At 36.5% G+C, this 26535-nt stretch overlaps 1 protein-coding gene across 1 annotated transcript; it reads left to right on the plus strand.

The window, feature by feature from the left end:
- Positions 1 to 212: 212 nt before the first annotated feature.
- Positions 213 to 2233, plus strand: LOC103934711 (beta-1,6-galactosyltransferase GALT29A-like). Its single transcript, XM_009344463.3, has one exon. It carries the CDS (start codon positions 625 to 627, stop codon positions 2038 to 2040), a length of 1416 nt encoding a protein of 471 aa, XP_009342738.2. The 5' UTR covers positions 213 to 624; the 3' UTR covers positions 2041 to 2233.
- Positions 2234 to 26535: the final 24302 nt, after the last annotated feature.

Below are 26535 nucleotides of genomic sequence, written 5' to 3' on the forward strand. Positions count from 1 at the left end.
CCACAAAGGGAAAAATTGTAAACCAATTCTCTCACTCAAAAGAAAAATGGAAATTTAATATGGAAAAAATTGAAATTCTGCGTAATCAAAAGTGGATCAAAACTCAAATAGACCCGACCCCAAATCTCACTTTCCTTTTTGCCTTTTTTCCTCGTTCAGCAGATTGATGTGGGGTCCTAAAAATAGCATAAAAAGCCCAAATGGACCCGACCCCAAATCCCACGCACTCTACATCGTTGCTTTGAGCTGCAAAGGAAAAGCAGCCTATAAATTCCTTCCCATTGCAAAAAGGGAAGGAGACCATGCCTCCCCTGTTCCGCAACCCTCTCCCTCTCCCACTACAAAAACCCTCAACAAATCCAAATCACAGATTTCAACTGCCCAATCAATAACCGTCAATCCACCACCAAATCTAAAGTGGTCAATTTTTTACTGTATTTCCACTGCATTGCATCTCCCACAACTCACCAGAAAAAATAAAACCAAACCACCTTTCACAGTCTCAAGCTTTTCACCTCCGATGGGGTTTGTCACCTGCTGGTTTTTCCAATCCAGTTCTTCTCTGGCAGCACCTCCAAATCCCTCCCAGGTCCAAACCCCACAACCCCTTTAGTATTTAACACTATGAAATTTTCATTTTTCAACCAAATCCCACACACCCGTTTTCTCACCCTCACTCCCACTGAAACACTCATCAGCAAAATCCCAGATGCAAATCCCATCTGCTTCCCAAATCCCACTCTGAAAATCAAAACTTCCCTAATGCCAAAGTCTGTAGAAAACCAGGATGAACCCAACTCGCAGAGCATCAAGATCTGCACTCCCATCTATTTCTGGCCGCATTTAGCGGTCCCCATCAACCCTTTCAACGATCTCTTCGTTCTTCCCATGAAGCGCTCGGTCCGCCCATTATTCAGCATTCTCCTTCTCATTGTGTTCGCCGCCACGCTGACCTGCCGGAACGCCGTCCGCCATACCTTTGAGCTCGAGAAGAAGGTGCTAATCCAACCGCCAAAGCCGGTGTTCAATGCCACTCTGCTCAGATTCGCCGCCGTTGATGCAGGCGAAGCTGAAGCCAAGAAGGAGATAGAGCAGCTGTTGGAGGGTAACCTTCTCGGACGGTACCGGACTTTTGCTTCGTGGAGGCGATTTAATCACCAGGATATCAGAACAAGGACGTCCGTTGGATTGCCGGTAATGCTCCGCTCTCCTGAGTTCTATCGTTATTGGTTGGATTTTAGGAGGGTTTTGAGTGACTGGTCGAGAAACAAACGGTTTCATGCTGATGTTATGTTGGATTTAGTGAGACTTGTTAGGCAGCCCATCGACAGGCACAATGGCTTGGTGGTTTCAGAGCAACGGCGTTATTCGTCGTGTGCAGTTGTCGGAAACAGTGGGATTTTGTTGAACAGTAATCATGGAGCTCTCATTGATAGTCATGAGGTAGTCATTCGATTGAACAATGCGAGAATTGAGAGTTTTTCGGAGAAAGTTGGGTCGAAAACCAACATTTCGTTTGTAAATAGTAACATTTTGCATTTTTGTGCTAGGAGAGATGGTTGTTTTTGCCACCCTTATGGACTAAATGTGCCAATGATCATGTACATTTGCCAACCGCTGCATTTCTTCGATTACACGATATGCAATGCATTCCACAAAGCGCCTTTGCTCGTGACTGATCCGCGGTTTGATATGTTGTGCGCGAGGATCGTGAAGTATTATTCATTGAAACGGTTTGTGGAGGAGACGGGGAAGTCGTTTGAGGAATGGGGGGCGGTTCATGATGGTTCCATGTTTCATTACTCTTCCGGTATGCAGGCTATTATGCTCGCTTTGGGAATTTGTGACAAAGTTAGTGTTTTTGGATTTGGGAAGTCGGATTCAGCTAAGCATCATTACCATACGAACCAGAAGGCCGAGCTTGGGTTGCACGATTATCCAGCGGAATACGCTTTCTATCACGATTTAGTTGAGAGACCGCAGGTAATACCGTTCCTTTCGGAGAAATTCAAGATTCCTCCCGTGGTTGTATATCAATGACATTATGGTAGTTGAATCATATGGTTTTGTGGAATTGGGTGGTTTGAATTGTTGTATTGTTGTTGTAATAGTAGTCCAATTGTTGGAGATTTATGTTTTAACACTTTGACCCTCTATATCAAAGATAGTTTTGGGAATTGTCAACTGTAAAATTCGAATTCGAATCCGAATCCCGTTCTGTTTTTTGATTGAATTCGTGAATTATATGCGTACATAGAAAATCATTGTATTCCGACATTAAAAGCACAAGCATGAATAGAAACCGGCCTCGACATGTTGAAAACTAAGGTTGTTTTTCTGTTGAGTTGGTTCAGTTGGTTGCCCAGTTCTTCCTTTACCATGCTGTCTTCAGCTTGTGTATTTCATTTTGTATTGTCAGTCGCGCATGCTCGTTTGATAACCATTTCGCAGTTTTTGCAGTTTTTCAATTTTGGTGCTTAAAATCTAGAGAAAATAAGTGGGGGAGAAAAAGGACGCCATCAACATTCAGTTTTGAAACTTAATTTGCTTTTGTTGAAAGCCCTTGAGCAACTAGGTCATGTGTCTTGAGGTTGTTTTCAATCGCGGTGCTCATTTGAGGAACTTGTCATATATGACAATGCACTGTTTTGAAAATTCCTGCCTAGACGGTTGGCTACCGCCTGGATTAGTTTTTAGACGTTTGAAAATTAAGAAAGTGCACCTAGATTTGCAGCGTCCATCTAGGTCGCAAGTTTGACTTAAACAGAAAATCGATGACTTTCATATTGCATTTTAATTTTTCAAAAAAAAATGTAAAAAGACTTGTTAAATACTTGGATAAAAACTCATTATATGCTTGTTCTTCATGTATTCAATATATTCTAGAACTTTATAATTTATGTCATTTTATTTTGTAATGCATGTATCATATATTATTATGTGTGTCTTTTAAATGTTATCAGGTACTTATTTACAATATATAATAAATTTACTTAAATCCGCCTACTCTGTTTAAACCCTACCTAAACGTTACACACTAACTTGCCGTTCGACTAGCACCTAACGTTTTAATCTTGTGACAATGATACGCCGACGATTGCCTGTCATGCCGATCACCTCGTCTGAGGTGGGTCTGAAATCGCTCATCTCAGACTACTAGATAACACCTTTGATCAGACCGATTTTATGTACACATACGTGTACGGCTGCACACACAGATTTACATTGAGGTAAAGAGTAAAAAATAATTTAAATGTTTCGTAATAAAGTAGAAGTATGCCACCTTCGAGGCTTCAGATACATATATGCTTTCACAGTTCAAAGATGCCGAGAAACACCATTAGTACCTTGACTGGAAAGATTTGTAATGACATGACGTTACATACAACAAGGTTCATCTGCAATTCTTTCCCATTCCATCCAAAAGACGGCATAAGAAAAGGTCAAAAAGGTCTATACAACGTTGTACTCTGTTTCCTCGGCTTTACTTCCAGCCGCCCTTCACTCCTCCGGCTCCGTCACCGAATCCTTCTCTTCATACTTCACTGCCACCAAGAACCTTACGCTTACCTGAAACAAAAGAAAACAGAGAAACACGACTTGAAAACTTAACTGCGACAGCCCTCTATCGAGTATTGATACCTGTTTCGGACCATAAACAGCATACTTACTATCTCAAGGTACCAGGCGGCCACAAGGAACTTTAATGTCGTCTTGCCAGAGAAAGTGCTCCGATTCATCGGTTTTCTTCCTCCCCAAGCCTTTAACTCCTACTTTCTTCTCTTCTAAAGACTTGATATCCTTCGTCATTGAACTGCACTCCGTTTGAGTTAAAACTGAATGGAAACATCTCACAGAATTTGAATTTAAACCATATTCTCGGATTATACCTCGGGCGGGGTCTTAACCTCAAGTGATTTGGTCTCCCTGAGAAGCAACAGCTAAAACCAAGAATCCTTCTGGTCTGTCCACAGTAGTAAACCCGTACCTAGCAGCTTCTGGGGCAGCATCAGAGCACACGATAGCCCCTTCCAAACTGTAAGTCAAAATCCATACATTAGTATACAAGTAGAGAACATCAAGCACATTAAATCCATGCATTAGTATACAATTAGAGAACATCAAGCACATTAAATCATGCCGACATAGGACTTGTAAGTTGTAACTACAATACCATATAGCCTGGAACAGGGAGAGAGCATATTGCAGGCAAGAAACCCTTATGCAAGTGCCTCGACATATTTGAGCTCCGTGTTCTGCACACGAAAAACCAAAAGTAGGGTAAAATCCTCGTTTTTGTTCAAGCTTTGCAGAAGTACTACGAATTATTATTCTTTGTAACACGTGGGATGTTATCTTATTACTATCATATAAAGTTCTTTTTAAGTCTTCACTAGGTTACCAGCTGCTCACCCTATCGAAGCCTCTGCCACATTTCAAATTTGCCTTATTTCTTGGTTTGCAAGTGCTTATTCATGTAAAGAAACTAATTGTTCGAAGGAAAGAAAAGGAAAGAAACAAGAATAGGCACCTTACCACACCATAAGAGGACTTTGTTCGGCAACTTCTTTATTTCGTCCAGAGATGGGCTAGCACTTGACTCGATGACAAATATGTTATCGACAGAGACCCCTTACTCCTGAAAAGAATTTGTGATCACTACCAGCACAAGTTGTCAATTTGTCTAGGTGTCTAGAAATCATACATTATAATGATTTCAAAACTGTTATAAACATGCATCCTTACAACATCGTCAACTTTGACAGGTTCGTAGGTCGTCTCCATGTACTTCAAGATCATCGTGTAGTCATCAGATTCCTTATCCATCAGACAAGGGGTCATCAAGGGTAGAACCACCCATGTCTCCTATGAGACGTGAAGCTACGTTTATGTCTCGAACAGTTTCAAGTGCAGCCGCAGCCTGCAAGTTTGGCCCAAAATGATTTCTCAGCGAAGCGGACATTTCCACTATCAAATAAGTGACATATGATTTGGTTCTGCTTACATTATCTGCAAGTTCCTGATGGTCCTTGAAGATAAAAGGCCTAGTAGAGTGCATGAGGGTGAACCATCTCTGGCTAAAATCTGACCAGACAGCCACAGCCTTCGGTCCTGCATCCTTCATTGATTTCAGTGTCTCCACGAAATTCTGGAGAACCTCCTCACCTGAATGCACACCTTTTTCAGTACGTCAAAGGGGCGACAAGGGCACAAGGAGGATGTTCGAGGAAGTTCCTTACATTGTTTTAGATGGACATCGGAAAGCATCCCCATTGGAAGTTCGAGTGGGTCATATCCCATCTCCATCAAAACATATCTACATTTGAAACAGCTGGTTTGAGGACTTCAGAGTAAAAAGACAATAGATAGTCAAATAACTGGAAACCGAACCATACTTGTAAATCTCTTGACTGCATAAAACCTTCATGAAATTTGCAACCATCGGCTCAAGTTTGCAATGTGTGGCAGCAACTCCCAATTGGCGAAGGCCAAGGCCTCCATGCCTCACATCAACTCCATCGTCCTGTTCAGAATAACAAACATTTCATATGGCAGAATAACACTCCAAACTAAAGGAAATGAGTAGCGGTACCATGCCCATAGGGTAAAACTTCAACAGCTTCTTCTGGATTTTCTTCTTTCTTTCCCATGGTTCAATCTCATTTCCAGTTGCTTTCTCAAAGAGCCTCACAAACTCCTTGACAGCGTCGTCCACAATATCCCACTCTTCAAGCCTTTCCTCAGCATTGGGGTCATCGCCAACTTTCCCTTTCTTGTAGTACAAATTTAGGTTGCTCTCTGGTACTGTAATAAGTTGGATGATGCAATAACTGCAGAAGAAACATGAAAATTAAGGCTACTTGACATCATCACATCTAACTTCAAATAGATGAAGAGGAGGTCTAATTTACTCATTCAGTTTTCTGCCTAGATCACAATGAGAAAAAGCGCAGTTGTACAATATGCCATCTTTCTCAAAGATTTTCCCGCCTCGCTCCTGCAATTTACTATCCTTGTGGACACTTCTCTTCCCATACATCTTCAGCTGCAGTCAATACGATATTGTTGTGATTACAGCTATAAATACAAACATGAAATTTCAAACGGAGTCTATAGATATCTTTGAGGGAAAAATTCTGTACTTTGTTGAAGGGACTCAAGTGCCTCTTCGCTTGGATCCATTTTGTTCCATGGAACTCCTCTACCATCGGGAGCAAGATCACTAACAATATCATACGCTTTGAGAGGCTGGGGTTCTTGTTTCTCTATGCTGTAGTTCAGCCATGCCTCGCTTGCTACAGGAATGCCTCTTTCCCTGCAAAAGATCATAACTCTCGAGTCATACTTCTCAAATTAAAATTCTAGAAGACTGCTATTCTCAATAACACTGCTACTCTCATTGCGGAACTAAAAGGAGACCAAATTAACGGACATTGTAGAAACGACATCCACATAGACTATCCTCCTTATGGGCAACAATAATAGCAACACACTCAAGAAGGCCTATTGCATAACTCGAGAGAAATGTTCCATGCATAGGGCCAAAGAGAGAAATCATTACGCACATTGCTTCGGCTAGTTTCCCCGTGCCACTTCTGTCTCGCTCCGCAGGGGATGCAATCAGGCAAGTTACACCTACATGTTTTTGTAATAACAATTAGACAGAGTACAGTTCCATGTGCAGCAAATATCTATACAAGACAAATGCAAATTACCAATCACATGGTTGGCAACTTTTCCTCCATGTTTTTCTATTTCTCTTCTCCAGTATTGCTGCAAATATTAATACATAATCAATGAGCACCGCATATTGGCAAATGCACTTAGACAACATGACCGCAGGTTACATACTGAGATGCACTAAGACGGCCCATGAGTGACATCCTCATCCCAGTAAAAGGCTTATCTGGCATGCTTAAAACCTTACGAGGCCGGCGACTTGGGTCTTCATAATTCTTTAGCAACTACACAATGAGCTCATAAGTTGACATCATCATCCCGGTAAAAGGCATAACATATCAGATGGACTAAAAAGAGTAGAAGACGTAACTGCGAATTACATCGGATACGGGAGAGCTGAGGACACTATCTGGCAACTAGATTGGTTCTTGTTTCCTTGGTGGATCCTTTATGACAAATGTACAAGTTGCCCACTCACTATAAAATCCAGTGCAAGAATAGCGTATCCCATCGAACTTCAAATCGCCATCGCATGCTGGACATTTATCTAGTGGACCATAAAACAGCAAGTCTTGGCTGTCCAAACATCGAATCGAATACATAATCACGCAATACTCCATTACATGTGCAAATAAAATTAACTGCAAACAGAAACAGACTAACCATTTTCGGAGAATAGCGGCACCAGAGCCGGATGAGCCCTGGCCATTAGCTTCCACGATTTCGCGCATCTGTTCGGTCGAAAGGTTGTCTTTGACCGCTGTGCAGAGCTTCTCATACTCGTCAACTACGTTCTCTGGGGACTTTCCATTTGTATAGCCGTTGTCACCTTCAGACTTGACCTTTTTTGGAGACTGTTCTGCCTCATGAGCCTTGTTCTCGGCTTTCTGCTTTCCGCCATCACTTTGTCCTCCTCAGCATTTCCATGAGAATGAGACCTTGTCCCATGTACCTTGATGACATTTCATTTACAAAGAACACATAGTTAGCTGATACGACCACTCTAAATCCTACTTTCTTTCTTTCTTCTTTTTTTTTTTTTTTTTTTTTTTTTTTTCTTCGAACAAACAATATTATCTATACTAAGAGGAGGGAGGGGGTGACTTAGCAATAATGTGATTCAAACTTGCCTTTAATGATAATCGAACTTAAGATATCAAAGGAGAATATCACTAGACTGTAGTACTAAGTGACTCCTAAACCCTACTCTTAGAAAAAGGAAATAAATGGGATTACAAGCAAAACTCTGGCGTAATTGGATTAAGAAAGAGGAATAATAAATTAGCTATACTTTTTAAATAATCCATCATTTTAAACCCTCGGTACTTCTCTAAAAATATTCAGGAACTTTTGTTCTTCCTTTTGTTTTGATTTTTGGCTGTCCTTTTGTCTAACCTTCTGGAAGAACCACTAGCTGGTATAAAACACACCCTTCCTAAAAAAAGTTCCCTTAGGTTCAAAATACATGGTATTTAAAGAAAACTCAGGTTCAAATTTGTCTCAGAAGAATGTAAGAAACTCAGGTTCAAAATTCACATAAACAAACTAGCCGAAATTGGTGTAGCAATAACAGTAAATCTAAGTGCTTCAACTAGACAAAAAATTAAGGACTGAAAAATGAGATTAACAAACACACACCTTCATATTTCACGGCTACTAGTTTTTTCTGCAGCAACAAATATAAGATATTTTTTGTGCACCAATCCACTTTGTCAACACAACTGAGAAGAGCAATCAAGAAATCTATAGAGAGAGTGCTCGAGAGAATTTTAGAGAGAGAGAGAGAGAGAGAGAGAGAAATGGATAACAACTTATGTTCTATTTCTTTCACAACATAATTACAAGGCTTTCTGCTATTTATAGTTACACCTACTATAACTACCTCATAATACAACCACTACTACACTGCCACATGTCATATTACATACAACTTATAACCTTCATATTCTAACATTCCCCCTCAATCTTATGTTAGGAATCCCCAAGCATAAGATTGGAACAATGATGAGTAAATGAAGGAGAACATAACCCTTTCGTAAAAATATCTGCTTACTGATCTGCAAATGCAACAAACTGAAGAGAAATGACTCCTTTTTGTACACGTTCCCTGACAAAATGACAATCAACTTCTATGTTTTTAGCTTTAGAATGCATAACCGGATTGGTAGCCAAAGCCATAGCGGAGATATTATCACAATGAAGAAGAGGAGGGAATGAACTGTGAACATAAAGATCTTTGAGCAATTGTTGGATCCAAACAATTTCAATTGTTGTAGTGGCCATTGCTCAATATTCAGCTTCAGTGGAAGACTGGCTGACTATGTGTTGCTTTTTAGAACTCCATGAAACAGGATTGGATCCAAGGAAGACCACAAAACCTGTTGTGGAACGCTTATCATTAGGGTCCCCAACCCAGTCAGCGTCCGTGTAAGCCTTAATATTCAAAGAACCAAGACGCAAGCATACTCCCCAACCTAAGGTACCTCGGAGATATCTCAGTATCCTCTTTATAGCAACAAAATGAGATTCTAGAGGAGAGTACATAAATTGACAGACTTGGTTGATTGAATATGCAATATCTGGACGGGTAAAAGTCAGATATTGTAATGTACCAACAATGCTTATGTACAGAGTAAGATTGGAGAAGGTTGAGCTGCCATGATTCAATAGTTTTTTATTGGGATGACAGGGAGTTATACACGGTTTGCAATGAAACATATATGTCTTAGTTAGAAGATCGTGAACATACTTGGTCTGTTGAACAAACATGCCCCGAGATTGATAGTCGATTTGCAACCCTAAAAAATAGTGAAGAAGCCCTAAATCTTTCATGTCAAACTCCCTTGTCAATTGAGACACCATAGTTTGTATACATTCATCATTATCACCCTTGTCAATTGAGACACCATAGTTTTGAGGCCATAGAGAGATCGTTCCAATTTGCATAAATACTCAGGATGGTTTTTGTCAATGAAACCCTGTGGTTGTGACATATAGACCTCTTCATCAAGGAAGCCATGTAAGAATGCGTTCTTGACATCAAGTTGTTTGAGTTTCCACCTTTTGGTTGCAGCAAGAGACAATATTACCCAGATTATGGTTGGCTTGACTACTGGACTGAAGGTATCATGATTGTCTAAACCAGCCTTTTGAGAGTAACCTTTGGCTACTAATCTAGCCTTATGCCTTGCAATGGTACCATTGGGATTTCTTTTGATCTTGTAAATCCACTTGCATCCTACCAAGTTCTTATTGGGAGGCAAGGGAACCAAGGACCATGTATGTTGTTGAAGAAGAGCATCCATTTCCTCACTCATAACCTTTTTCCATTGAACTGACTTTGATGTTGTAGTGAACGAAGTTGGTTCAATATCTGGATTTGAATGTAACATAGTATGAAAAGCTTGTCTCTTTTTGACAATTTCAGACTTGGATCTTGTCTGCATGGGATGATTGTTGGTTAAAGGAAGATTCACACACTGTAAATCTGGAGCTTAAGAGACTGTTGTATCTGGATGTAACTCATTTGTGTTTGCATATAATTTAGAAGACCTTGAAGAAGCTGAAGTGGAGCTTGATGTTACATTAGATGAGTTAGAGACAAGATCACCAGTGTTGAGAGTAAAGGACTGAGTAATAGGTTGTGCAGCATCCAATGATGGAACAAAGACATGTGGGAAATGAATGGGAATAATTTGAGTGTGGTGAAAAATATTGTTTTGAACCACAGAAGGAGAAGACAACTTCAAGGATTTGGTACCAGAGGACTTAGACAAATGAGTTGTGGTATGTGACAAAGAAGAAAATTGTGTTTCATCAAATAACACATGTCTAGAAACAATAAACTTGTTTTTGTGCACATCATAACATATATACCCCTTGTACTTGGCAGCGTACCCCAAGAAAATGCACTCCATGTTTTTTGGTTCAAGCTTATTAGATCTATAAAGTTTCATGGAGGGATAACATAAACAACCAAAGACTTTTAAATGATCAAGTCTTGGTGGAGTGCGATATAGAACCTCAAATGGAGACTTCATACCAAGAATAGATGTAGGCATCCTATTATAAGATACGTGGAAGTAGCACATGCATGATACCAAAACTTGGAAGACAAGGAAGCTTGTTGAAGAAAGGTAATGGCTGTTTCAACAATGTGTTGATTTTTCTCTTGGCCAAGCCGTTTTGTTTAGGAGTACAGGGACAAGACAATTGATGAATAATACCCTTTAAGCTAAGAAATTTTTGAAATTTAGCACTCACATACTCCCCACTACCATCACTTTGTAAAATCTTAACATTTGCAGCAAAGAAGTTTGAAATATAAGCTTGAAATTGCACAAAAATATCAAACACATCAACTTTATTAATGAGAGGAAAGATCCAAGTATATCTAGTACACTCATCGATAAATGACACATAGTACTTATATCCTTCTAAAGACATACTATGGACAAGTCCCCACACATTGGAATGAATTACTTCAAAATGAGTGACAGATTTGGAAGTAGATATAGAAAAGGGTGACTTGGTGAACTTGCTTTGAGACAAGAAATATAGGTGTGTGGACTAGATTTGTCACTAAATGGAATATAAACTTTACTTAGAGCTGCTTGAACAATGAAGTTGGTAGGATGTCCCAATCTACAGTGCCATAGTCTAGAAGAGACTTTCTATCTAAGAAATGCTGTTGGTGAGGTTGTTGTAGGTTTGATGACAGGGAGAGAATACACTGCATTATTACTCAGACCGTGGAACAACGTTTTCTCGATGACCTTGTCCTGTATAGAAATAGACATCTCATCAATAATGCATCAACAATTGTTGTCCTTACATAATTGATGCATAGACAAAAGATGCTGAGACAATCTTGGAGCATGCATGACATAATTTACTCTAAAATTATACTTGGGAGTAGGAAGAGTAGAATTGCTAATTTGAGCAATACACAAACCTTCACCACTAGCTCTAGTAAATGTTTCATTAAAAGGATAAGGTGCTGCAATGTTCAGATTTGACAAATCAGACGTCATATGATTCGTGGCTCCAGAATCCAGAAGCCAAAATTCTTGTGTAGGTGTTGTGGGACTGGCGTTGGTTCTAGCATTCATAGCAACATGTGAAGTAGGCACCTCATGTGGAGAATACTGTGAAGACTGCATCATATGAGAGGTTGGATATGAAGCTGTAGATATTCCAGGATTTTGAGTATGAGTATAATACTGAGGACATGAGAAATAATCCTATGGAACCTGTTGATACTGTGGTGAATGAATGGAATAGTCTTGTGGAGACTACTGATTTCTGTTAAAACAAGTGGCAGTAGTGTGCCCCACTCGATGACAAATCTGACATCCACGTTGAAAACAATTTATGGCGGAATGATCATTTTTGTCACAGATGTGTTATTTTTGCATTGGTTGATACCCTTGAGAAAATTGCATTTGATTATCTGAGGAAGGAAACTGTTGTTGAAGAGGAAATGTTTAACCTTCACACAAAGGCTGCTACTGAGAATGGTTGCCACCGAAGAAAAATTTCTTACCTTTACCCTTGTTCTTAAAATTGTTTCCCTTGAACTTGTTAAAGCTGCCAGAGCCAGTTTGAGAGACAAATGCATAGGGACCAGGTATAGGCAATTGAGGCATTGACGTTTGAGGAAATGACATTTGCTGAAGTTGTGGCATCTGCTGATATGGGTTTAGAATTGGTGAGTATACACCTGCAAAATTGGGAGAACCACCAAGGGAAGATGCCGTAGGGACAGACTTAGTACCAGAAGTGCCTCCAGTATCATACATAGAACTGGAAGTATGAGCAAGCATAGCTGACATTAAAGGTACTTGTTTTAGCACTTCATCCAAAATTGTTTCTTCGGCTTTGAGTTGAAACCTCAGCTCTTGAAGAGACACAAGATTCTCTCTGCCACGAATAACATACTTGATGGTATTATATTCAAAAGGAAGCCCATGCAATGCAACAATGATAATATCTTCATAAAAAATGATGACACCCACAGTAGCCAATTGGTCTCTAGCATCTTTAATGCGTTGCATATAGTCATCAATGGACTCAGAACCTTTCTTTATGTTTTGAAGATCGATCTTAAGTTGCACAATGTTGGTTCTGGTCATATTAGCAAACCTCTCACACAGATTCGTCCACATTTGTTTGGAGCTTGTACACCTAATAACACACGACAAGGCAGTAGTGGACAATGTAGCAGTAATAAGAGTCATCAAGGCTTTATCATGAATTTTCCAGATCTTATATGCATAGACATAGTAGTATCATTCACCAAAATTCCAGTGTTAGGCTCAGAATTAGCAGGACAAGGTATAGAACCATCAATGAACCCTAGAATTCCACTACCATTTAGTAGCAATTCAAGTTGAAATTTCCAAGTTACAAAGTTAGAATCATCAAGTTTCACTGTAATTGTATTGTCCACACTTGGAATCAAAGAAGAAATAGGTGACTGTGTAAGTGCTAATTGAGCAGAGATCACCATTGTTATCAGATCAATCGACAAACTAAATACTCCAGATATAGGAAGAACTCCACAATCAGATCAAGATTTCAGTAAATCACAAAGACACCAAGAATGCACAACAAAATCTCCAAGAATTCACAACAAAATCACCAAGAATTCACAACAAAATCTCCAAGAATTCACAATAAAATCACCAAGAATTCACAACAAATGCTCCAAGAATTCATAACAAAAGCACCACTAACAGAGCGGTCAATCAGTAAAATGAAAGATATCACCTCGGAGAATCAACGAGAAATCAATGAGCGACAAGCAACCAAAACCTTAGAATTTGACAATGAGCAGCGATGACACCAAAAAGACTGTGCCCAATCACACTAACAACCGACTGGAGAAATCAAATGTCGGCGATGACTACTACGACCAGAAGAAGAATCAATGAGCGGAAGCAAAGGATCGACGACCACTGGTGTTAACCAATTAGAGGCGAAGATACCATGTCAACACAACTGAGAAGAGCAATCAAGAAACCTAGAGTGGGAGTGCTCTTGACAGAATTTTAGAGAGAGAGAGAGAAATGGATAACAACTTCTATTCTATTTCTTTCATAACATAATTACAAGGCTTTCTACTATTTATAGTTACACCTACTATAACTACCTCATAACACAACCACTACTACACTGCCACATGTCATATTACTTACAACTTATAACCTTTATATTCTAACGCACTTCAACTTACACTTTTAACAAAGTGGAATTGTTCTTTTCAACAGAAAAACAAAAGGTCGAAATAGTTGAGCATGGCTGGGGGATATAAGCAGATGAAGACACCCTAATTAAAATGACACGTACATTCCTTTTCTTCAGGGCAGTTGGTTTCTCTGTCGTTTCATTCAGATGACAGGTGTTGTGGGTATGAAACGTGTCGATCTCGGTGGGTTTAAGCTGCTTTGGCCGTTGACAAGTGGAAACCTAACAGTTGAACGTAAGAGACTTTGCCCTCTCTTGCATGCAAAATCCATGTTTTCTTTTGTTATAGAACACGGCTGGTCTGGTCTTCTTGGAACTTGTAGGTCATTAGAGTTTTCATTTAGGTAATATTGGAAATAATTTAATAGTATAGAACTCGCCATTGTTCTGGTGTCTCAGCAATCAATAAATGAAAGGACAGGTTAGTCCTCAATCCAGTGAAGTTAGCCAAGGGCTCTCAGATGTCCAGACTTGATGATGGAACGAATACTAAATAGCCCTAGGTTTTTTGGCAGAGGAACAATTGTACTTCCATGGCTGATGGTCGTGCTTTTATATAATGGCAAGCGTGAGATTAAAGGTGATTCAATAGTGCATGTGTGGTGTTTCATGATTTGTTGATTCAAACTTTAGTATCGAACCCTTCAAGTCAATACATGTTTGATACGATGAGATATGACAAATGGCGCTAATTAATAATATTCTATTTGCCATTTAGTTTCTCTTCGTTTGTAAATGAAAAGGTTTAGATTTGATTTTCATTAAAGACAAATTTGAAACACATTATTACTAGTCTATTGTGAGGCTCAGTCCACCCCTCTTCTTTTGTATATATGAGATTGTTTGTTAAAAAATAATACCCTATTTAGAGAAGCCTCTTGACCATATATTGAATATTCTGGTCTATGACTGTAACGCGATAAGGACTGCTATCTCATTATGAGTAATGCTATTGTTATCATAATTTTATACCATATTTCTTTACCATCTTAGGTGACAGATGAGTTGGACAAGCTACATCATTTAATTTCAATCTTTTTATTAATTAAAATACTTAAATAATCTTAGGTGGAAGAATGAGACTCCTTGTATATCACAATCATCATTTAATTAACAATATTTTTATTAATTATTGATTAACATTTTGATTAAATTCTAATTAATTTAGATGATGTGGCTGTCCAACTCATTTGCCACCTAAGATGGTAAAGAAATGTGATATAAAATTGTGGTAAGAATAACATTATTGATTTCGTTATAGATCTTGCGTGATTATTCCTTATAACTTGGGCTCGTAATGTCCATGTGTTAAATCATCAGTTGCTACAAATTAATTTATCAGTTTTCATTAAACACAATAGTTATTCTTAATGTCTCCAACTTATAAAGAACCCTATTTAACATCTAATTTTTTTTCTATACCCAACTAAATTATTATATGCCACTTACTACTACAGTTTAGTGATATTTATCTTCACTTGTAAGTGAGTTCTTGGGTTTGATTCTCACCAAAGGTAAATTTGAACCATATTATTGTTAACTTATTGTGAGACAATATTATTTGTTTAAAACTAAACTATTACCTAAAATATCAATTGCAAACATGTCATTTTGTCGTTTAACTATTATTGTATAATGGGGTACAATAGACAATGCACATTTAATTTTGTTCATTGTAAGGGAAAAAAATCTAATGTTTGTTTGAAATAAAATAAAATGAAAGAGAGAACAAGAAAGAGATGTGAGGAGAAATAAGATTGAAAGAGATGTGTATTTAAACTACCTAAATAATAGATTAATTTAATCACATTAAACTCGTAAGCACATGAATTAGGAAGATATGCAAATATGAGGTCAATCTCACGGAGATTGTTTGAATACCAATTAAGCCAATTAATTACGCCAAAATTAATTTAGAAAACATACAAAGATTAAGGTGATTAAAAGTTAAACCTAAAATTTACAAGAAAATTTAAAAGTAAACTGAACAAATTAAAGACAATGATGAAACCATTAATAATTCAATCTAGCATCTAAATTACCTATCCGCTGATTAATCCAATTGACGTTGTTGATTTATTTTTCTCATGCTAGCCCGGATATTTCTACGCACAACTGGTTTGTGGTATTTAGTAAAAATATGAACACACAAAAACTCATTAAGTTTTGCAAAAATCTTTGGAAACCATGTAAACCGTAAGAGTGTGGTATTTACCCTAGAAGAATCACAACTCTTAACCACAAGAAGCAAGCCTCAAGTTAGGTATAATATTTACGTTAGTTTGCATCATATATATTAATTAAAAACCTAGATTGTAGCTAAGCCTCAAGACAATTAATCAAGTTTAGGCACAGTGATTAAGAATTCAACACCAAAATGAAACCATAAGATACGCGAAAAAAAAAAAAAAAAAAAAAAAAAAAAAAAGAAAACTAGATCATCATATTAAGGACCTTAATTTAAGGTTTCATCATGTCCTAGCAAATAACTTAGTTACAAAGAGAAATAAAAATAAAAGGAAGATAGAAACCATAATTCACGTATGGCGAAGCATGACCCAAGCTTTCTCTCTCTTGAGCAATAGGTGGTGGTGTATGGTATGGTGGTTTATAAGGAGAGCTTAAAACACCTTATTTATATTAGAAAAATCCTAAAAAGGTGGTAAAGACTCCTAAAACGAAACAAAGACTTCAACAATAATAGACACAAACTAGGAAAGAATCTTTTTGGATTTTGGAAACACTTCAGCCACTTTACACGCATGATTTGGGGTCGTTCCATCTTATGGACATTCTGAAAAATAAGAAACATGTACTTGCCTTAACTTTCTAAGCATATATTGCGCATGACTAGAAAAAAATATGGAAAACCTTCAAATCTTCATTCTTCCCACAATTGTTCAGTTTTGACCAGAATGCGATTTTCGGGGGTTAACTTATAAAGCTGAAACAATTGGCCTTGTAGAAAATAAGAAATTTAAACAAAATGATCTTCAGTCTATTAAATTCTTTCTCCAATTGCCCTTGCATTAAAACTTCTTCAAAAGGTTGATTTATCATTAAAAAAAAAAAAAAAAAAAAGTCATAAGTGCGCGCATATTGAGTGAAATTAAGAAAACGAAAGTAACAGGCCCTTTGAAAACTAATTTCTCAACAAAACCTAGGATGATTGGCATGAAATATATGACATAATGCACTTATCACGTGCTTATTTATATACTTAGGGTATACATGTATGATGTATTATTTAATTAATTACATATTACATATTGGCCACAAGTGGACAACCACACAATTACTAGTATTTACAATACTTCTTTTGGATGTTCACTAATTAATGATAGTTGACTCGATAAAACCTTATTTGAAAAACCCAGTGTGACAAAACCTTAGTGAATTAGAAAAATGGTGCACAATTTCTGACACAATGTTGCCTCGCTAAAACCTAGTAAGGAAGAATCCAGTGGGATAAAAGCCTAGTTGAAGGGAAAAGAGCATAACACTTATAAATCATGTATAGTGTATTGTCGATGACTCCTCCTGATGGAAACTCCTTTTAGCAAATAATTCGCCTAAAGATTTTATTTTATTTTATTTATTTATTTTTTTTACGAAATCGCCTAAAGAAAATAAGATGTGATTTAACAATCATCATTGTTAAGTTTGATATAGTTGGACATTCATCTTCAGGAATTGAACTTTGGTAGAACTAATTCTTCGGAAGTATTGAAGTTTATGAATAATGATTGACAATAGTCATTTGTATTTTGTAAATATTAGAGGAATACACAAGAATCTAGGCTATTTTACATGAAGCATGTTAGTGTACAGAATAGTTACAAATTGTTCAATATTAATTGTAATACAAATACAAATCTTAGCATTCGGAACGCATGAGAGAACCCAAGAGAATTTATAAGGGAATTTTAACGAAAAACTTCTGGTACTGTTCATTTTAACGAAAACTTACATTTTTACACCAAAAGGTCAATACTGGTACTATTTACTTTACTTTTTATTTTGTCCTTATTGTAAAAATTCAAAATTTTCAAATCTTTTTCATTAATTTTCCTAATTTATAATGCCCCATGCCGCACCTTATATGGGGCTTGGCCTCAAGTCCATCTTCTTCCGCACTTGGGACTGTTACTGGGACTCTTGGATTAACTTAAAGCCCAAATCTTATTTTGATTAAAACCAATACGCTCAAATAATTTATCCATTACGACTAACATTTAATTATATGTTATCATCTTCCATGTAATGTTGTTAGTACTATCATAGGTGTGTGATCTCTTAGGTTCTAACTAAAGTCAATAATAAAATTAATTAACAAATTAATTTAATTCCACAACCCATGAGTGATACTTAGCAATATGTCATCACTACTCGGATCAGATAGAATTATTTGTGAAATAATCATGATACTTTTTTAGACCTTGATGTGGTTACAATGCAATTTAGTTCTTCTATCATTCATATCCTAATCAAGATTTATGTGATATGGAAATAATGTCAAATCACATGTATATATCTATGATAACTATGATGCATCTCATGTTGAAGTAGTTCATACAAACATGGCTTGATCAACAAGTACTTCAACCAAAAATTTTTGGATGGATCGATCTTCAAGTGACTTCAAGGGATATCTCCTCCTATTGGACAATTACTAGAAAGTGATAGATTCTTTATCATGCTTTCATGTATCTCCATACTCACACACATGAACCCAAGCAACACACTATTCGGCCCTGTGAGGTAGAGATGGGTTTGAGGTGGCTTTAAAGTTCATATATATAAGCACATGATATCTGATGATGACTCAGGTCTGAGAACTATTTGCATACTACAACTCAAAGTTTTGTAGGTTTGACATATGGTAAGCATTCATACATTTAAGCTTCTTGGGAAGTTAGTTTTCAGTGAACTGGTCCAACAGATAAGCACTTGTATATTCGCCACGTGTCTAGCACGCGTTGCACGAGACCATGTTAACCTTAATGCGATGCACATTGGCTTTTCTGGATAGTCAATGTTCAGTTGACTTTCCAAACGGTTAGGAACTTTGTTTAAGGACTGAGTGCATATGGAATACAAGTATCCATGCCCTAACATTATGATATTGTTTCCATACCTAAAGTCATATGGACCATTCATAATATATTACCTTTATAATATAAAGCCAAATTCATGAATGAGTAAATTTTGTCCCATTATTCAATTAATTAAAATGAAGTTGTTGCATAATATTCAATATTAGAAAATTGGCTTTAAGGGCACAACTCCAACACAACGCTGATTCACAACGTTATTGATTTTGTCATTTCTTACGCTAACGACAATAAAATGGTCTCACTACAGTAACCATCCCAAAAATTGCAGTAAATATGAGCACAACTAAAAAACAATTGACTTGATCCTAATTTTGATGGATAAACTATCTTTGTGTACACAACTACTTGTTGGTTGGAAATTTAACCTCAATGGTTGGAAATTTAACCTCAATGGAATTGATCATGATGATTCAATTAATCATGATGCATCTTTTAAGCAGGAATTAGCAATGAATAAAATGCTTAATGCTTGTGGTAAGCAATGAGAATTTGTGTGCTCAAAATCAATCCCAAGTGGCATGAAATAGCCTACAAAATTTGAGAATTTTATTTGTAATAGAAAGTGAATAATATAATGAGAGAGCATCCTCGCCGGATCCTCTAATTACATCCATTCATCGTCCATCGTGTGGCCAGTATTTGTCAGGAACTGTTTATATTCAATTTTAAATAAAAAAATTTACAATGATTTCTGACCGCATGATGTACGATGAACGGATGTAATTTGAGAATCCCCAGGATCCTCACAAAAAGGATCCGGCAAGGATGCTGTTGGTAATATAATGACCATTTTGTACATATGTCTATGTCATTGATCAAATCATCCACAATAAGATGTTGAATAAGCTCACATACATGCTTTTAAGTGAGGACAAGCACTACGGGATCCAAGGTCAATTTTGATTAAGATGGTGGCTAAGAAGAAAGACTATCTTAATGAGTTGTCAAAGGACTATCCTGAAGGTACCCAATACCTGAGATGTTAGTATTCGATGAGGCTAAACTTAACAGCATGATGGACGTACTCGGTTAGAAGCCTGGTTATGAGATCATAGGAGGAGATTTGGGCGGGTTTAAGAGACTGACATGTCTTCCTATTGGTCCCAGCATCTCCTGTGTTGTAGCAGTTAGAGATTCAATTGGCAACAAAGATAATAATTAGAGAGACATCTGACTCCACGGTCGCTTATCTACAATAATATATACATTAGATAGCTAAGTTGTATCCACCACAGTTTAAGGGTTTGTACTGCCACTCGTTGATTTTCAGACTAAACATGATCATGATGGTGAGGATGCTGACCATACTTCACTAGGGTATTACATAGTTTGGTAATAGGTAAATTTACTACCATCAGAAACTTAGTTTTTTGGTGGGCATGTTGTGAGTATTTTGTATAGGTCTCCTACCATTGTCAACTATTTTGGTTAAGTCTACTACTATATAGTATTTTGGGTGAATATAAGTATATTCTAACACGTCCAGGGCCGGTCCAAACATTTTGGAGGCCCTGGGCAAAAATAAAAAGGGGCCCACAAACCTACAATTACGCATAAGAAAATTTGTGTTTTTTATGTGATTTTTTTTCTTTTTTTTTTCAACTAGGTTTTTGAAGGATTTTCAATAATTTGAATAAGTATTTTTCTTTGTCGGAGATTAAGTTCGTCATACCTAAAAAAACAAAGTTACACCATAAAACTTGGTCAACTGATCATAAAGAAAAGAAGATTGTCGTATGGTATTACTAGCCTCTTTGTTAGTTTGTGTGAGAGACTATTGTCTTATATCGTCCTTACGCGCTTCTAAAATTAAGGTATAAATAAAATAACATTCTTCATCCTTAATATTAAAGTATATAGAAGACAATAAATAAATAAAGATTATTTCCAAAGATTATTTTATGTGATTGCAATATAAATGAGTAAATAGATGAGTTAATTTTTCCTTCTCTTCCTTCACACGAAAAGGAAAAGCAAATCGCAATTCAAGCAGGCAAAATGCACAGCAGCGAAACACAAACAAGCCATCTAATAGATCCATATTTGCATCGTTCTCTTCTTTTTCTGCTTCTTATTTTTTTGCTGCATCGTCGTCTTTTTCCCTTGCCTCTGTTAATTGTGGTATTCAATGTTCTGAATCACTTGGGAGTAATCCATCAAGAGAAATCCTAAACTCAATCGAGCAATACTTGATGTCTAGAGTGTTGAAGCACACAACTTTGACAATGCAATTTTCTGACTAAAAGCATTGTAAATTTGGTAGAAAAGAAAGTTCCAGTTTTTTTAGTTGCCTGAAAGTGATCTCATTTTCTAAATAATCTCCACTCTTGCCAAATTAAATTGAAAAAGAAATAAATACATTTATTTGTTCAAGGTTAAACTTGAAATGCAATGATTGTCAAAAACCTGCAACCCACTTATAGCTAGTAACTATAATCAAAGGTAAAAAGAAATTAACAATCAAACAAAAAATTAGTAAAAATTGTAAATAAAAGAAGTGCGAGCCTAGTTCAAACACAAGACCTTAATGTTATTGGTGAGCAACGAAACTAGCGTCTTTACCCATACTTCTTGAAGAGTTAACCAATTTTTATAAATTTATATGCTTATAGAAACATATATCTTTACCCATACTTCTTGAAAAGTTAACCAATTTTTTTAAATTTATATGCTTATAGAAACATATATGAATTCACTATCTTAATAATTTTTGTGCCTCAATTTTTTGAGGGCCGGGACGGTCGCCCAGCTGACACTAGGCTAGGGCCGGCCTTGAACTCGTCCTTTGTATTTTGTATATGTAAACTTCAACAAACTAATATGTATGTATGTATGTATGTATGTGCATGGACCTGTAAGGCCTTAATTCAAAATGTATTATGAGTTTTAATGTTACAAATGCGTTATGAGTTTAATTAGGGATAAAGTTTACCAGCAAAAAAGAACAAGGGATGTGATTTTACCAGCAAAAATGAGAAAATTGTATTTTTCAGCATAAAGTTATAACTTTTCGCAGGGAAATATCTATCGGGATAAGATCAGATGATAATAGAATCCGAGTCTAAGCTTCATCGGGCACAGTTTCAAACTTCGGTTAAAAAAAAAAAGAGTCGTCGGGATACATATGCTTTCCTCAGTAAAATATTCACCACCACATGGCTAACCAGCTACTACATTAGTGTCCAAATTTACTGTAGGCGTTGAGAAATATCTTTGCTAGCAACATTATGATGGCAAAATTTGCCCCAGTGAAATTTGACATTTGCCGGCAAACCTTTTTCGTCGGCATGATCGTTGAAAAATGCTATTTTTTAGTAGTGCTTGCATGGACACGCACAATGCACTATGTTGAGGTCTCAAATATGTCTGTACAAATTTGTAATAATCCTACACGTCATTATGGATCTAGAATGGCCAAGATACTAATGCCATCATTGGGTCAATAAGGTTATGGTTCATAACAAGCGTACACTACTTTTATAATTTGTGTGATTTAACTTATAAGAGAATATAAGAGTTTCTCAGATAAAAGATATGACTTAAAGAATTCATAAAAATATATGAAAAATGAAATAAACAAAATCGAAAGTAATGTAATGGCACTGACGTTGTAAGTAAATAAAAGGCTGATTTTCTATTTGCTTTGCCCGTTTTCGTCTATTTCGTTAAAGATTAGTTAACCCGGCTTACATGACAAGGCATTTTGGTCCCTTAACTTAATTGTCTTTGAATGGCAAATTATTCCACAAAGTATTAAAGTGGGATCATTCTCCATCTCCTCCATCTATCTCACACTCTTTTCCAGCCTTACATCCCACCATTTAGTCATCTCCCTACCTCTTTCTCACTCGACAACCTCCTGTCGGCGTATAAGTTAGTGCAACATCTGCAATTCCGAGTTTGGAATGGGTTAAGGTCTTGAACTTCAACTTGGCGGTGCTCTAGGCCTTTTTGAATCAAATACCTAATTCACCATCGACCTCCCTAACGAGCTCCTCTCCACTGCCGCCCAGTCACCAATTGTTTCTAACAAAACTTCGTCTCTTACCACCCCAACACCCAGATCGAAGCCATTGTCGTGTTTGAAATGTAAGAGCACACTCATTATAACATGTTTGAAATAAAATAAGGAGTAAGAGAGTAAAACAGAGACAAGAGAGAGATTTGGGGGATAAATTAGACAGAAAAATAGAGACAAAAGAGAGATTGAGAGGATAAATTAGAGTGTTATTCGTTCATATCAGAGTGCCTATTTACAAGCTTAAGATTTGTATAGAAAATTTACTAACTAGTTACATATTACGTATTGACCTTAACTGGATAGCCACACAATTAATAGTATTTACAACAAATGCATAGTTTTTATTTTATTTTATTTTATTTATTTTATGATATGAACTCTTTAAACAAAAATTAAATGTGCAAAATGGCATGTCTAATGTATATTTTTTTGCTTTCTAGTTTTGTACTAGCCAAAGTTGTCCACACGATGCTGCATGTTTCAAAACTGTTTAAGATGATATTGTTGCTTATATGCATATAGTTTAGTAGGTTTCAGTTACAAAGGTAGCTCCATAACATGTTTAATATGCTCCTTGTCATGTTTGGTATGTTTTATATCCTAAGTCCCTTCACATTCCATCTGTTGAAGGGGTAGTCATCCCGAGTTGTACCTTGAATCTCCACACCATAGCAAGCATGCAACATGCACTCCCGAAAATTCCTTTCAACAACTCCTTATGCATTCTACATCCATTGACACCTCATAATCAATTAACAATTTAACACAGGATAGAGCACATGGGTAACTAATTAATGCATGAACAATAGTATATGAAAATCTATGAATGATATGAATATTGAAAGCTTAAAGAATCAAAAGTTTGCAGAGCCACGGTACTTATAGCTCTGCAACCTGTTATACAAAAATTGATTAAGCATGCGTGAAATACTTCATAAAAATTTGAAACTATAGCATGCCTTGGACTATACCAGTCAACAGCTATGTTGCCAAAAACAAAATGCCATATACTACCACATAAAGTTATTCATACACGTGAAGGGCTTGTAAATCGGTTAGTTAAAAGCCCCAAAAGCTTAATTTCGGGTGCCAACTTAATAATCGAAAATGGCTAAGAATTTCTAGAAATAGATTTGAGGGCTACATTGAATGTGAGAGAGGGTTTGTTTTTAGTCGGTTTGTTGCTCTGTATTCGTCGGTAACGACGAACACGTCGCTGGCCACAGTGGTGAGTCGTGGAGTGAACAGCTAGAGGGAAGGGCGAGAAGGGAGAAAAAAAAAGGAAAAAAAGTGTGTATATATTTTCTCAGACAGTGGCAGGAGTGCAATAACAATAATTAAACAGGGGCAAAATCGTCAGTGCACTGTACTTATGAACAGTGATTCAGTGTGTTTTCAGTTTTAACATAGATTAAATTTTAAATTTTATTTTCCTAGTGAAAGTTATCCAATGTATAATTTCACATCAATATTATCAAACGAAAAGAATTGTTGCAGTTGTTTGCTTAGTAAAAGATCGAGTCACATTAGGGTTAAGGATGGTTCGGTTTAGCACAATTCACTTCTTAGGTACAATCAAACATTTGTTTCCTAGTAAGATTATGCACAAATGTACACACTTTAAGTTCATTTAGCACGATCATTCAAAGTGTCATGCACCGAACTATACAATAAATTAAATCGATGTGAATGAGATGAAAAAATAAATTCACTTTCTTCCAATTCCGCTAACACATACTTAGGGTATCAAGCATGCATGATGAGTCAATAATATTCTATATTTTACATTAATCTTTGTTATAACTTATTGAATATTTTTAGAGAATTTTGATACTTTGCTTTATATTTCAATTATAGGATATGTGAATCTATTTGGGGAAAAAGCGATGAAACTGATGAATTTTGGAGTAATTCCAATTGGAGTGGATTTGCGAGTCTTTCAAAATATTTTTATCACAATTCCAAATTATTTTCCAAGCTGTTTGAACGTGGCGATTTAATAAAAGCCCAACGCACAGTGTTGCCAGTTTGACTTTTTGAGCTTATATTTTAGGCTATAAGTTGGTCAAGATGGTGACTTTTGAGGAAGCTTCATTCTACAAAGTTGTTAGTGACGTTATAATATTTCCAACGCCATATTTTGGGCTTGATTTGGAGCGGATTTGGTCATAAAACCTGTGGATTCTTTGGCTGATCAAATTACCCGATTTGAATAGGATTGTGTTTCCTAGTTTATTATTTTATTTGGTTTTCAGGATTTGGTGGAAGAGCTATTTTAGGTAGGATTTAGGTTTATTAGTCTATTTATATGCTGAGTTAGGAGCCCTAAGGCCATCTCCAACCGAAGGTTGGCTAGAGGGCTCGTTTTAGTCCTCTGCCCCTTCAAGAAATTAATATTTTAATCAACAGTATAGGGCCATATTTGCTTCCATCTCCAACTGAGGGCCAAAGGGCCATATGGCTCATTTTAGCCTTGTCACAAAAAACCGTCTTCAACCGAGGGCCAAAGGGCCATAGGGCCAAACATAATTTATAATTTAAATTTAATGTTGTTTCATATTGTTTAATGTTGTTTCATGTTACTTAATTTAATTTAATGTTGTATAATGGCTTAGGAAGTTATAGGAAAAAAAAAGATTTAAAAAAAAAACAATTTTAAAAAATTTTGTTAAAAAAAAATAAAAAAATAATGGGTAGCTGACGTCAGCTAGCGGTGTATTTGAATTTTGGCCTAGCATTCCTGTTGGATATAATCGACAGGAATAATTAACAATATTGTCGATTATATCTGTTGTATTCCTTTCAAGTGCAAATATAAGGATAGTATAATGGCACAAGTAAGGGTGTCGAACCACAGGGACTGATTAGAACTCTACAAATTACTAGCTTTATGTGAACCCTCACTAACAATGAAAATGAAAACTGAATTTAGATTTTTGTTTTGGTATCTAAAGTAACTTAAAATGCAATACGAAATAAAGATGAATGATAGATTGATTCAGAAACGATGGGAACGAAACTAGGGATACCGATTTCACCATTACAAGCCAATTCCATGAAAATTAAGTTAAAACGCATTCAACTCTCCAATTTGCGACTAGGGTTTGTTTTACTCATTTATGATCATCCATTTGATGTGTGGTTGTGATCAAGTACTCCTAATCTGCAACCCAATTGTGATGTTCAACTTAGATTAGCAAGTAAGAATCTATTAAGAACAAGAAAACTTCAAAAGAAATCACATGGCAGGATGTATGCATAGAAGTTTCTTCCTTCATTCACATGTCCACCAAGATTAAGCATGATGTGTATTATAACCCTGATCAAATAATTCATAAGTAGCCCTAATGGTGATCAAACATTAAGATTAACAAACAAATTATACTAAAAAATCAGTGAATTAAACAAGAACATAGATTGGTAATCTGAATACTTCAACTTAATAACATAAAGTAGGTTTGCAAGGCT

Source organism: the organism of the source record quoted next, unplaced genomic scaffold (genome assembly GCF_019419815.1).
Source record: "Pyrus x bretschneideri cultivar Hongxiangsu unplaced genomic scaffold, Pyrus_bretschneideri_v1 Contig29, whole genome shotgun sequence".
Classification (NCBI taxonomy): domain Eukaryota; kingdom Viridiplantae; phylum Streptophyta; class Magnoliopsida; order Rosales; family Rosaceae; genus Pyrus; species Pyrus x bretschneideri.

Bases quoted from the DNA above. Each gene is read 5' to 3' on its own strand.
- LOC103934711 (XM_009344463.3), top strand. From the start codon at position 625: ATGAAATTTTCATTTTTCAACCAAATCCCACACACCCGTTTTCTCACC.